Source organism: Bradysia coprophila, unplaced genomic scaffold, assembly GCF_014529535.1.
Source record: "Bradysia coprophila strain Holo2 unplaced genomic scaffold, BU_Bcop_v1 contig_494, whole genome shotgun sequence".
Taxonomy (NCBI): domain Eukaryota; kingdom Metazoa; phylum Arthropoda; class Insecta; order Diptera; family Sciaridae; genus Bradysia; species Bradysia coprophila.
In genome coordinates, this window is record NW_023503746.1 from 864,314 (window position 1) to 876,707 (window position 12,394).

Below are 12,394 nucleotides of genomic sequence, written 5' to 3' on the forward strand. Positions count from 1 at the left end.
TGTACGCTTCAACAATACGTTCTGTATAATTGTGTGACTCTGTAGCCGAAGACGTTGCTTGGTGTTTGGAAGAATTTTGGTGTTGGATGTTCAAATCCTGGTCTGTGCAAAGTTTTTATTTATAAAATTTAGTCTTTCTTAAAGGTATGTAGCGTGCGAAAAAAATGTGAAAAAGCCCAAGTGCGAAAAAAATAATCAAAAACGCACTGTGAAATAAATACCTTCAAAACGACATTAAATGGATGCATGGAAAGGTGATGATTATGGCCCGGAATTGCGAAAAATAGAGTACACACTTGTCATTATCAGTCTCGGAAAGCCTCAACTTGTTCGAGACAAGTGTGTAAAAGTGATTTACTACCCTACAACGCATAAAAAACGTAAAAAACTAAATACAAAAGTTTTTTATTTTGAAACATTACGATAAATTTGATTATCAAAAGTATTTTTTGAAATAACATTGAAAAGGAGAGTATAATCAGAGAAACGAAGAAGAAACGAAAATGCTCAATTGGTCGAATTTCAAAATCGAACACATAATTCTAGGACCTTGGGCAGTGAAAAAATTACTTGTACGGGGGAGGTCAGCGAAATTTTGGCACAAGTTTGCTTCAGCTTATACGGCTTTACCACGTGCGAGTGTGTCACTATTTCATCTGTGTAAACCAGGTTCAGTAAGTTTGTTTGTATGATTCCATTGATGTCAACGCAGTCCAGAACAGCCGAAAGAACAGAATTTAAATAAGAGCCACCACGATGCTGTGGTCCAGAGCTCTTATGTAAATTCAGGTTTTTATGTTGGTATAATGCCTCTGCGTTACGGACGTTGTATACAAAATAAGGGGTCAAATGACAGTTAAAAAAATCTGTTCCTTTGCCTGTTCTTGCAGTGCGTTACCCCTGTACATTTATTTGAATATTTGACGTCTATCCCAAATCGTACACATCCACGGTTGTAACCGATCGACTGAATTCTAAAGAGCTATTGCATAGTACTAAACAAAGCACTAGATCAGATATTTTGTAACGGAAAATCTACCCCTTCTCAAATATTAAACTGTTACGCAACTTGGCATTATAGTAACCTTACAAACTTAATTTATATGAGAAATTTTGACTAATGTGTTAGTCTTGATTTCCGCTTACGAAAAAAGCACTCCGTTTTCTCTCCGTTTACACTTTAGACAATAGAAAAGGGACATGGTTTAGCTAGACGGAGGCAAAACTGAGTGGTTTTTTTGTAAGTGGAAATCGAGCCTTAGGTTCGAACTTAGAACTTGCGGAAGAAAGCTCATCGAAATTTAACGAATTCATGCCGAGTAGGCCTGTTCAAATTTGAAAAATTATTTTAGATTGCATCGGCATGCTATCAGAGAGTTAAAATGGTTCAAAAAAAGAGACCCTAACGTTTTTTTTATAATTTTTTGAAGCGTTTTTGATCTGGGGAGGTTCGTTTGAAGGAAAATTCTGAGTTTGGCTGGTTTCTAGACAGTTTTCGACACTAAACTCAACCAAAACATCACTTATAAACGTGGTAACTTATTTGTTGTCAATGGAAATGCAAAATAAGAGTCTCGTTTTAAATATGAGCGAATTTGGTCAAGTGGTGTGAGAGAACGAGCTCGAGAAACTCTTGCAATAAGTGTCAGCGTGAAAGGGTAATCTCGTTTTTAAGTGTTACGCACCTCATCAACATCAGTGATATGGGCGTCAAAAGATGCGTATTGAAACACACTTTCAGGGGAAAAAAAGTTTTTGAAAATCGGTCACGTTGTTCAGATGTGATAGTCGAAAGAGTCAGTCTCAATTGGCGAACTCGCATGCACAGCGATGGTTAATTTTCATCAAGTAACTTATGCGATTCGTAGCTTATATGAACATGATTATTTTTCCAGTGTTAAATGCGAGTCTGACTTACTTTCCCAATGAACTTTCATAGTTCGTACTTCATGCTTTCATAGTCAAAAGTGTGAGATAGTAAAAGAAAACCCAGAACGTCGAATTTAGCACTAAAAATTTTTTATTGTCTTTTTTCAAAATATAATTAATTTTTTGTTAAATCTTTCTTCAAATACGTTGGATGTTCTTTTTGATAGTCATCAACAACTACCACCATATCTTGGTATTCTAAGTCATCTTTTTTGATGATGCCAATCAAATCAGACATCAGCTTTACTGATCTTTCAGCAGAATCATTAGCTACTTTCAATTGTTTCACAATGTCCGAACCTTTCTGGTATGATGGTAGTGATACCATTTCTCTATTGGTTCCCGCAAAAAATCGGTCGCAATCCGGAATCTTTCAAAAAAAAATTCGAGTATTTGAAGTTACAAAATCACTAAATTTTTTTGTTAAAAATGTCTTCGTGATTTCGCTGACGCTTACGATTACTCTGTGATCATTTTGTGGAACGATATTTTTCTCGTCATCATCATCATCTGGGTCATCAAGTTTCAGCCTGTCAATCATTTCCACTTTCATGGATTGGTCGAGTAAGACAGTTTTCAAAAATTCAAAGTCTTGAAAGGGAGCCTCCGCTGGTATGGGACATCAAAACCAAGCTTTCACATAATGCCGAATTATGAAGATTGACACCTCCCTCAACCCATTCAAGTCTGTTGAATTCAGGCCAAATTGGTGACGAAACATAAAAATCTTTCATTTCATTTCATTTCATTTCATTTATTTCATCTTAAAAAAATTATGTTTACAGGACCTGTGTAACTCTAGTTTGCACTAACAATTCAAAAGAGCTACTATAAAAAAGTTAACAAAAGTATAAAATCGTAAAAGCATAAAAACAAAACAACTCAAGCTCCACAATATGGAACCGAAAAAGGGAAAATGTATCGAAGTACGTATGTATTCATTAGTAAAAAGCACATAATTCGACCATGGTAGTTTCATCTAGTAAGTAATTTCAAAGTAAATAAATCAGGAAAATTTCGTAATCAATTCAACAAGAATGCCTTTAATGAACGACAAAATTGGTTTAGACTGAGAGAATTTCGAATTCGAAAAATCTTTAGACTATAAATGGCCTTCGACATCCACCTCGCGATATGGTTTGCGCCGGGTGGATGAAAGACCACTTGGCCCTCACTTTTAAATCGTTCCACAAAATGATCACAGAGTAATCGTAAGCGTCAGCGAAATCACGAAGACATTTTTAACAAAAAAATTTAGTGATTTTGTAACTTCAAATACTCGAATTTTTTTTTGAAAGATTCCGGATTGCGACCGATTTTTTGCGGGAACCAATAGAGAAATGGTATCACTACCATCATACCAGAAAGGTTCGGACATTGTGAAACAATTGAAAGTAGCTAATGATTCTGCTGAAAGATCAGTAAAGCTGATGTCTGATTTGATTGGCATCATCAAAAAAGATGACTTAGAATACCAAGATATGGTGGTAGTTGTTGATGACTATCAAAAAGAACATCCAACGTATTTGAAGAAAGATTTAACGAAAAATTAATTAAATTTTGAAAAAAGACAATAAAAAATTTTTAGTGCTAAATTCGACGTTCTGGGTTTTCTTTTACTATCTCACACTTTTGACTATGAAAGCATGAAGTACGAACTATGAAAGTTCATTGAGAAAGTAAGTCAGACTCGCATTTAACACTGGAAAAATAATCATGTTCATATAAGCTACGAATCGCATAAGTTACTTGATGAAAATTAACCATCGCTGTGCATGCGAGTTTGCCAATTGAGACTCACTCTTTCGACTATCACATCTGAACCACGTGACCGATTTTCAAAAACTTTTTTTCCCTGAAAGTGTGTTTCAATGCGCATCTTTTGACGCCCATATCACTGATGTTGATGAGGTGCGTAACACTTAAAAACGAGATTACCCTTTCACGCTGACACTTATTGCAAGAGTTTCTCGAGCTCGTTCTCTCACACCACTTGACCAAATTCGCTCATATTTAAAACGAGACTCTTATTTTGCATTTCCTTTGACAACAAATAAGTTACCACGTTTATAAGTGATGTTTTGGTTGAGTTTAGTGTCGAAAACTGTCTAAAAACCAGCCAAACTCAGAATTTTCCTTCAAACGAACCTCCCCAGATCAAAAACGCTTCAAAAAATTATAAAAAAACGTTAGGGTCCCTTTTTTTGAACCATTTTAACTCTCTGATAGCATGCCGATGCAATCTAAAATAATTTTTCAAATTTGAACAGGCCTAATTGCCGAGTCATGCAGCTTCTTGCTTTTTATTTTATACTTGTCGAAGCTGACAAGCTCGTGAACAGTGAAAAGTCAACGATTAATGAAATACGAGACGGGCGAGAGGTTAACAATCTGACAAGTGAATGTGACCATGATGTACCATATTTTAGATGCACCTCCTCCATCTGCATTGATATGAAAAGTGTTCTTGTTCGTAAAATTCACTTTTAATACTGAACATCATATAACAACACAGCTAACAGAACATTTCTCTGTTAATTCCAAATTAAACTTAAAACAACCGAAACCAGCACCACCGACAGACTGATCGTCAACATTCGTGGAGCACCGGACACGGATCTCATATAATTGTAAATAGTTGGCACATGTTTGTCCGCCCATTGAACATTGAATTTCGCATCGGTAATAGCTGTTGCAATAGTTGTTGAACCGAATTCCGATTCTTTGCCCGCATAGAACGTTTCCAGTTGTTCAATTTGTGCAGAATTCGAGAACCTAGCGGCTAGGTTTGATATTATGGTTGCAACATCGCCAATGTTATCGAAGCTGGAAAGAGTTTGAACAAAGAATTTGAATAGCAGGGTCTCACAGGAAGGTAAGTTCAATCGTTCTTACGAATTCTTGATGGCAGTATAGTTTGCCAGAACATAATCTAAGACAATTTGAACATTTTCGCCATGATTGTTATATGTAGCGGTGAAAGCGGCTTGCTTGTCCTGTAGTCTCACTGAATCTGTCAATATTTTGTTCAGGTAGCCCTGATACGAACAAAACGGAATCATTAACGGTAACAGTTTCCAGTCAACTTAACGTGTTGCGTTGCTATACCTTCAACAACTCTTCATCTTTCGTACATCCCAAGGCTGTCAATATCACAACCTGTTCAGCAGCCACATTTTCCGTTAAAAATCGTTCCCACATGAAATTCCAGGTGGTTTCATTTCCTTCGGTTATAGCTGTGCAATAGACCACTGGTCGAACATTTGGTGGCACACTACGCGGAGAAGATCAGAATGAGTATTGTTTTTCCGATCAATTTCACCATTCACAAACCTGTAGCTCAGTGGTTGTGCTACCAATTTATTAAATTCACTAACAGCCGCTTCAATGCAACCTTGATGTCCAAATTTGCAGGCATTGCTGAGAATGTTTGCTCTGTTGTAGATGTCTAGTCTTGTGTCAGTCGGTCTACTGTTGAATCCGAGGATGTCATAGATGTTGCTAACCAAGCCAAGAATGTATCTCTTTGGGATGGATGGGGTATTATCCTCCCAGTTTCTTCGTTTCTCTTTTATTCAAATTCTTACCTTGTACATGTCCAATTGAGATGTGCTGAGACGTCGTTGTACATAAATGAAGTTATTGAACACGGCGTACCATGGCAGATAGTTCGTTTCTTCTTCCAGATATTGTACGATGCTTAACGCTAAATTGTAGTCCAATAGTTCGCCCCGAGCTAAATTTAATGCGTCATCAACTATCTGGGCCCTGTTAAGAACATGGATATCGGTGTTGTTCGTCTTTAGTGCTTGCCCAATATTCTCCCACGTAGCAGTATCGTAGTTAACGCGATAGTAGCCTGAAATCAGACGAAAACTTTATTTTATTGGGAATGGGATGGAACGGTTACTATTTCTCCGGTGAATATTAATTGAACGAGCCGACGAGTCAAGTTGACAACTAGACTTTCAAGTCCCACAAAATCTCTTACCAGTTTGCTGAATATTGAAAATGACCCAATCAACTTCACCAGATAGAGCAAACGTTAGAGAACTTCCATTTTGACTCAGTGACTGCGTGGATTGGGTTGTCTGGAAATTCTTCTGTTGAGACGTGGCATAATTGAGTTTGATTTCCCAGCGTGTACTGTCGCTGTGACTTGGATTTTTCAGCAAAAATCGTTTCTGCGAAATGGTCAACGTTTTCCTGTCGTCACCGCGATTCACTGTCACAACTGGGTAGCCCGTTTGATTGGTCCATGAATTTAAGAAATCAGCGACTTGTAAGGTAGTCGCAGGCACATTCGGTTGTAATGCATCGTATAGTTGCTGAGGTGTGGTTGTCCCGTAGGCACTGGAAAAATTTTCGTTTTCATTAATTTCGGTTCCTCGTCTTCAATTGCAATGGCAAATTTACTTTTGTCTCAAATATTGTTGCAGCGAAGTCTTAAAGCTATTCGAACCCATGATGTGTTCAGTCATTCTAATTACGGCCGCTCCTTTACTGTACGAGATACTGTCGAAAATACCAGAAATATCTGAGGGACTGTTTACGGTGTGGCTCATCGGATGAGACGTTTCCAAGGAATCAGCTCCCATGACCACTTGAAGTTGTTCGACTATGAACTGGCTCGGTAGATCCCAATGTGTCTCCGCCTATGAAAATGAAGTAAATCGATTAATCGGGACAAACACATGGGACATTGGGACATGGAGCACATACTAAGAAAGCTGTTCCGTAGTATTGGAAGTATCTAGCAAAACCTTCATTCAGCCAAGTATATTCCCACCAGTCGCAGGTGACCACTAATTTAATGCGAAACATGAGTAAAGTTTAAGTTTGAATTATTTCTGTAAAACCTACGATCTCCGAACCACATATGCGCCTACAATAAACCAAATGTTATTGGATGTTGATGATTCAAGTTCTCAATGAGCAAACCTACCTGTTCATGAGTTATGACCGTAGCAACTCTCTGCTGAGCTAAAGCAGTAGATACGTTAGGATGGTAGAGCAAAGCGGTTTCTCGATACGTCAGCAGACCCCAATTTTCCATAGCTCCAGCGGAAAAGTCTGGCAGGGCTGCCATCTCCATTTTTGTCATCCCTGTCATGTTATTGTATGGATAGTCTAAATATGTTTCTAATCCGGACAACAGCTTCGGTCCAACATCGTGAGCATAAAATGTCTGGTCGAATGCTTCCGGTCTTGCGATAACCCGGAACGAACCATCTGTATTCGATCTGATTTGAAATTCAGACACAATAAATGCAACCAAATACGTGGACATGAATGGTGTTTGTGCAAAGACATCTCTTGTTCGGTCAGAGCTAATTAACAGAATTTTTGTTTCTTTACTGAAGGTACAGTGATTGCTATTTAAGTTACCCACCCATCGGGTATAAGTGTGGAACTAACACGTTGCGTATTGGACACGGTTGTGGTAAAATTGATGGATCGAATAATTGCTATGTCGAAAGTGGCTTTAAACCTAGGTTCGTCAAAACATGGGAAAACTCTACGTGCATGGGTCGGCTGCATTTGAGTTGTACCTAACCATCTGCAATTTATTTGTTAAATTTGTTGTCTAACACGGCAGTGTGTGCTTCTTACTTCGTCACATTGTTTTCCACATAGGAACTTTTGTAGAAACCTCGCATATCGTCGGACAATATTCCGCTGTAAACGAATGTTATCCGATAGTCAATTGATGGTACCAAAGCGGTGGCAGTGGTAAGTGTGTACAAATGAGTGACATTGTCCCAATTTGCTCCGGTAATAACAGTTTGCGAGGCAGCATTACTTGCAAGGGTTAATGTAGTTAGGGGCTCGTTTATTGTAAGCTGATTTTGATGCAGCACTATTTGGTTTGTGGTGGTTTGAGATCGAAATGTGATCGTAGCTCGTCCATCAAATGTGAATTGCTTGGCTCCCGTAAAATATGGTTCAATTTCGATGGCATAATTGCTGGGTATCACAGTAACAGGTAGTCGATAGTTGATCGTTGATTGTTTGGGCTCGATATCATCGATGGGTGTCGACAAAGTGGCTCCTACGAAGCATGTTGCGATAAGGAAATGAAGTACTTTCATGATTTCAGAGTATCTGTTGGATATGACGAAAATACCAGTTGAATGATAGACTTATTACGTCATAGAAGGCACTTTGTTATCGCATATGCAAAGAAACTTAATTTTTAACGATAAAAGTCTGATATTTACAAGTGTCATTGAACGGATACTGTTGCCTTTCGCGAAATCCTTCCCATTCCTACAATGCACATGTATGCAGTACATTCACGCACACGAGATCATTTTTAGCCCCGTACGAAGTACTGGGGGCTTATAAGATTAATATGTCGTTTGTAACATGTTGAATTGGAAGCAGACGGTAAGGGCAAAGCATTTGCCTATGTTCATAGATAACGAATCCGCAATAAAAAAAATGTCCGTCTGTCCGTCTGTCTGTCTCTCTGTCTATCTGTCCGTCTGTCTGTCTGTCTGTGACCCCTCTAGCTTGAGTAAATCACAACCTTTTTCAAAATTCTTTTTTTCCCCGTTTGGTATCGACAAAAGTAAGGTCAAGTTCGAAAATGGGCATGGTAGGGTCGGCCCTTCCAGAGCTAGGGCCCTAAAGGTGTTTTTCAGTCTTTCGACGATATCTACCGAAATACACACGCAATAGCTGCTTGTGATATATCAAATGAAAGGTATTGACGAGTAGAACAAAGTTGCTGAACATTGTTTTTGGGTAAGATGCAACGCGGGCTTGTTGGGAGGGCTCAAAAGTCGTTACTCGGCCCTAAGTGTTTTTTGCACATAAATCGAGTAAATCTCATCCGATTTTGCTAGTTTTTGTTTCATTTGAGAGATAATTGAATGCCGAATAGAATTATTGCAAAAAAAGTTTCAAATTTAGGCCCTTGGACTAAGGCCACTACTCGGCCCTAAGTGTTTTTGCACATAAATCGAGTAAATCTCATCTGATTTTGCTACTTTTTGTTTATTTGAGAGATAATTGAATGCCGAATAGAATGATGGCGAAAAAAGTTTCAAATTTGGTCCCTTGGACTAAGGCCGCTACTCGGCCCTAAGTGTTTTTTGCAAATAAATCTAGTAAATCTCATCTGATTTTGCTAGTTTTTGTTCGATCAAATGAAGTAATAGATCAGATAGTAAAACTGTTAATATGCTTGCTGTCTGTGACAGCTTAATATGGCGGCAGCTGCAATTTCACACGACAATGGAATTCATTTCCAAATTTGCAAGAAGTCGATTAATTCTTCTCTTATCGATTGATATGTTATTCGTTGCATTGTCTAAGAACAGATTACCACCCAAGCAAGTCACGCCGACCTCAGTAAATAACTCAGGTGTTATGTCTCGTCCCATCAATAGAAATGGCTTGCAAACGATTTTAGTTTCAAAGTTTGAATAGATATTACTCTGCCAGCAAAGTTTTTATCATCGTTACGTGAGAAAGAGAAACCACAACTTTCTAGAATTCCTACTTTGAACGTTAGTGAGTAATGCAATCATTGAGTTTATATCATCATTGAAGATTATATGTTCAAGGATTTTGGTGAACAAAAAGTCGACTGAAAGGTTACCTAGTAACAGTTTCCTAAACCCAGCGTCTTTCCAATTTTCCGAACTGAAATTATATTGTCCTCACTAACTAGATTGCTAATGTGCGTAACTTTAATCCAAATTGCGAGCTTTCGAATTTTCTTTGTAGCAATTCGACTACACCTAAACCGGGAGGAACTGCTTTTTGTTTCAGAGAAAATTATTTAAAGTTGCTCAACGTATTGATAGTATAAATACGTTTGATCCTCGAGGTACTAATGAATAAGGCAACAAAATTTTATTGAAGAATTCTATGAATGCAACACTCAATGCTAGATAAGACAAACTTGACTACCTCACTGTAAAACTTTTTTTTCAACGATTCGCTTTACAACCGTACACACATTGAGCTGTGGTTACTCACAGTGAAAAGTGTTTCATGCGTCGGTTTCTGAACTTATCAATGTGCTTAATTCGTATAAATATTGTTATCGAAATCAACTCTATTTACACAATTGTGATTACGGGCGATTACAAAATGTTTTAAAAAAATCGACAATTTATTGACTGTACGTTAAGCTCAGAAAATTAGAATTGCTTCGTTGTTAGAAATATTGGAATGGCGGTTTTGAACTGAGATAAAACAAATCAATTTGAATTTGAAGACTGAGGTTACACACTGAGTTTGGATGGATATTTAAGAATCCAATGAAATCAGGAATTTTTGATTTGATTTGATTTGATTTTTATCGAAAAAATATTTGTACCGCACCCTCCTCCTTCGGCAATCAAAATATGTTTTTCATCCGTGCGGCGTGAATAACCTTATTTTGTTCACTCAAATACTGTCTCTATAATGACAGTTCAGGTTAGAAAATTCGAATGTTCTCTTGTTTTTCCCATGGGGGCGAACAAAGGTTTTTTTTTCTCTTTGCAACTTCCATTTTGTTTTGGTTTTGGAAAATGTAGAAAAAAATTGATGCGTTATTCACGCTACGCAAGGATAAAAAATTATATGATCTTTGTTTTTAACTCGGGGAAAATAGGAAATTGCAACAAGAGCGAATTCCGACCTTCGCTCTGGCCGCAAACTTTTACTCTTGTTAGAATTTCCAATTTTATCACCTTGTCAAACAAATAACCATTACAGGTTAATGGTTTAGAATTCCATTTTCCCAGTGCTTTGAGCGTAAATCCACTATCAAAAATAAACTTTTTCTGGTTGCGGATGTACCTAGAACGGTTAATGGATACCTAGTAACTCGGTCGAGTAAAAAAAGTATCAAGGGTATTCCACTGGGACAAGATAAATCCATTAACAGCGTTGTTGTTACATAAATAATTCTATGTGGTAGAGAAGGATAATTGACTATAATTCGCACTTTATAGCACAGAAACACACAAATTAAAAAAATTCTCAATCCTTCAACAGCGTTCAACCAGTAATATTCACTTCCTTTAAGACAAGTCAGAACTTTCACACAAGATCATTCTCACGATTTTTTTTTGTTTAAATTTAAATTTAAATTTCGATAATTTAGAAATTGAACTTAGAAATGTAAAACTTAATTCTAATTAATTATTTCACTGACTATCCAATTATGATTTACCTTCACGGAACGATGTAATGAGAGTGAAGAACCTGTCACTCATATTTATAAGACAATTAACAAATAGACAGTACCCACTCAATATATGAAAATGATAACGACAAGTTTATAATGCTAACTTTTTATTGATATGATGAGCAATACACACATAATTAAACTGATTATCTTTATATTTTTTCGTAAAAAATTGGTATTTAATCATTGTTTTTTCGTTTCGTTATTTTTATTGGTGTTTGAACAGGTAATACGCCGATTCACATTAGAACAGAATTGACGATTCGGTTTGATATATTCTTTTAAAAGTTCGCTTCTAATTAAAGTCTGATCTACCTGACAAAGCATTGCAGAATCACTTAATGTTCAAGAGATCAAATTATTGTCCTATAAGAACTTCTCATTGCAAAAATCTTGGGCGAAAATCCATTTTCAAGACAGTGAAACCACAATGTATGGTCTGTTATTGCAGCATAAGATAGAACATCCATAATAAGTAAAATAGCAGAAAAATAACTAATACAGAACATGGGATGAAAAGTCGGGTTTTGATGTGCTGATTCACCTCGACTTGCATACTTTTATGCAAATTATTATTACGAACTGTACATCTGATGGAAGTCACCTAATCCAAGCTTTTATATGAAATCTCTAGATATCTAGATATTGTGTAGATCTGAGAAACTGCCAGCTACTTTGAATTGCTTTCAGTCAATGACTAATAGTCATTGCTAGACATTTCCTTAACTCTATTTCTTATTGTACTTGTTAAAGTTCATAGAAATCGTATCTAGACGGCATTGAGGAATCTCGCGGAGCTAGATTTCCAATCTAGGATGGGAATTTCGCGCTAATACACTTTCTTCAAATCTTCGTAATTTTGGAAATGGTTGCAAACTTGTAGAGTGTTTTCCGAGAAATTGAAATGAGGGCGAACATAATCTAGAGAAACTAACGCTTTATTTAAAAGGAAAATTTTCTATTTTTGAGGTAGTTGACTGTTAGAGGATTTATACTTTTGAGATAATTTTCTGTAAAAGAAAAATCGATTTCACACCCATTTCCAATTTTTTAGTTTCTCCGGAAACCCTCTACATGGAGTTCGCACCCATTTCCAAAACTCGTACACACAGTTTGCTCCCATTTCCAAAATTACAAAGATTTAATATATATTATGCACCTGTTGCCAAGATTGGTATTTTGACGTGTAGGACATTATTGCCCTAGCCGAAGGCGTGGGTCATAATGCCTACACGTCAAAATAACAGTCTGGCAATAGGTGCATATCATATT

General features: G+C 37.0%; 1 protein-coding gene across 2 annotated transcripts; it reads right to left on the bottom strand.

Moving 5' to 3' along the window:
* Window positions 1–4,399: 4,399 nt before the first annotated feature.
* LOC119082837 (membrane alanyl aminopeptidase-like) lies at window positions 4,400–11,198 on the bottom strand. Of its 2 annotated transcripts, none has more exons than XM_037192492.1 (13): window positions 11,090–11,198; window positions 7,543–8,034; window positions 7,322–7,489; window positions 6,875–7,259; window positions 6,793–6,814; window positions 6,652–6,734; window positions 6,346–6,584; window positions 5,921–6,282; window positions 5,517–5,788; window positions 5,263–5,453; window positions 5,038–5,203; window positions 4,825–4,967; window positions 4,400–4,755 (listed from the first exon to the last, which is right to left on the bottom strand). In XM_037192492.1, exons 2-13 carry the CDS (start codon window positions 8,019–8,021, stop codon window positions 4,464–4,466), a joined length of 2,802 nt encoding a protein of 933 aa, XP_037048387.1. In that variant the 5' UTR covers window positions 8,022–8,034; window positions 11,090–11,198; the 3' UTR covers window positions 4,400–4,463. The 2 variants fall into 2 exon arrangements, with proteins under 2 accessions (XP_037048387.1, XP_037048388.1); XM_037192493.1 differs by having other exon boundaries at window positions 11,108–11,195.
* Between the last annotated feature and the right edge of the window lie 1,196 nt (window positions 11,199–12,394).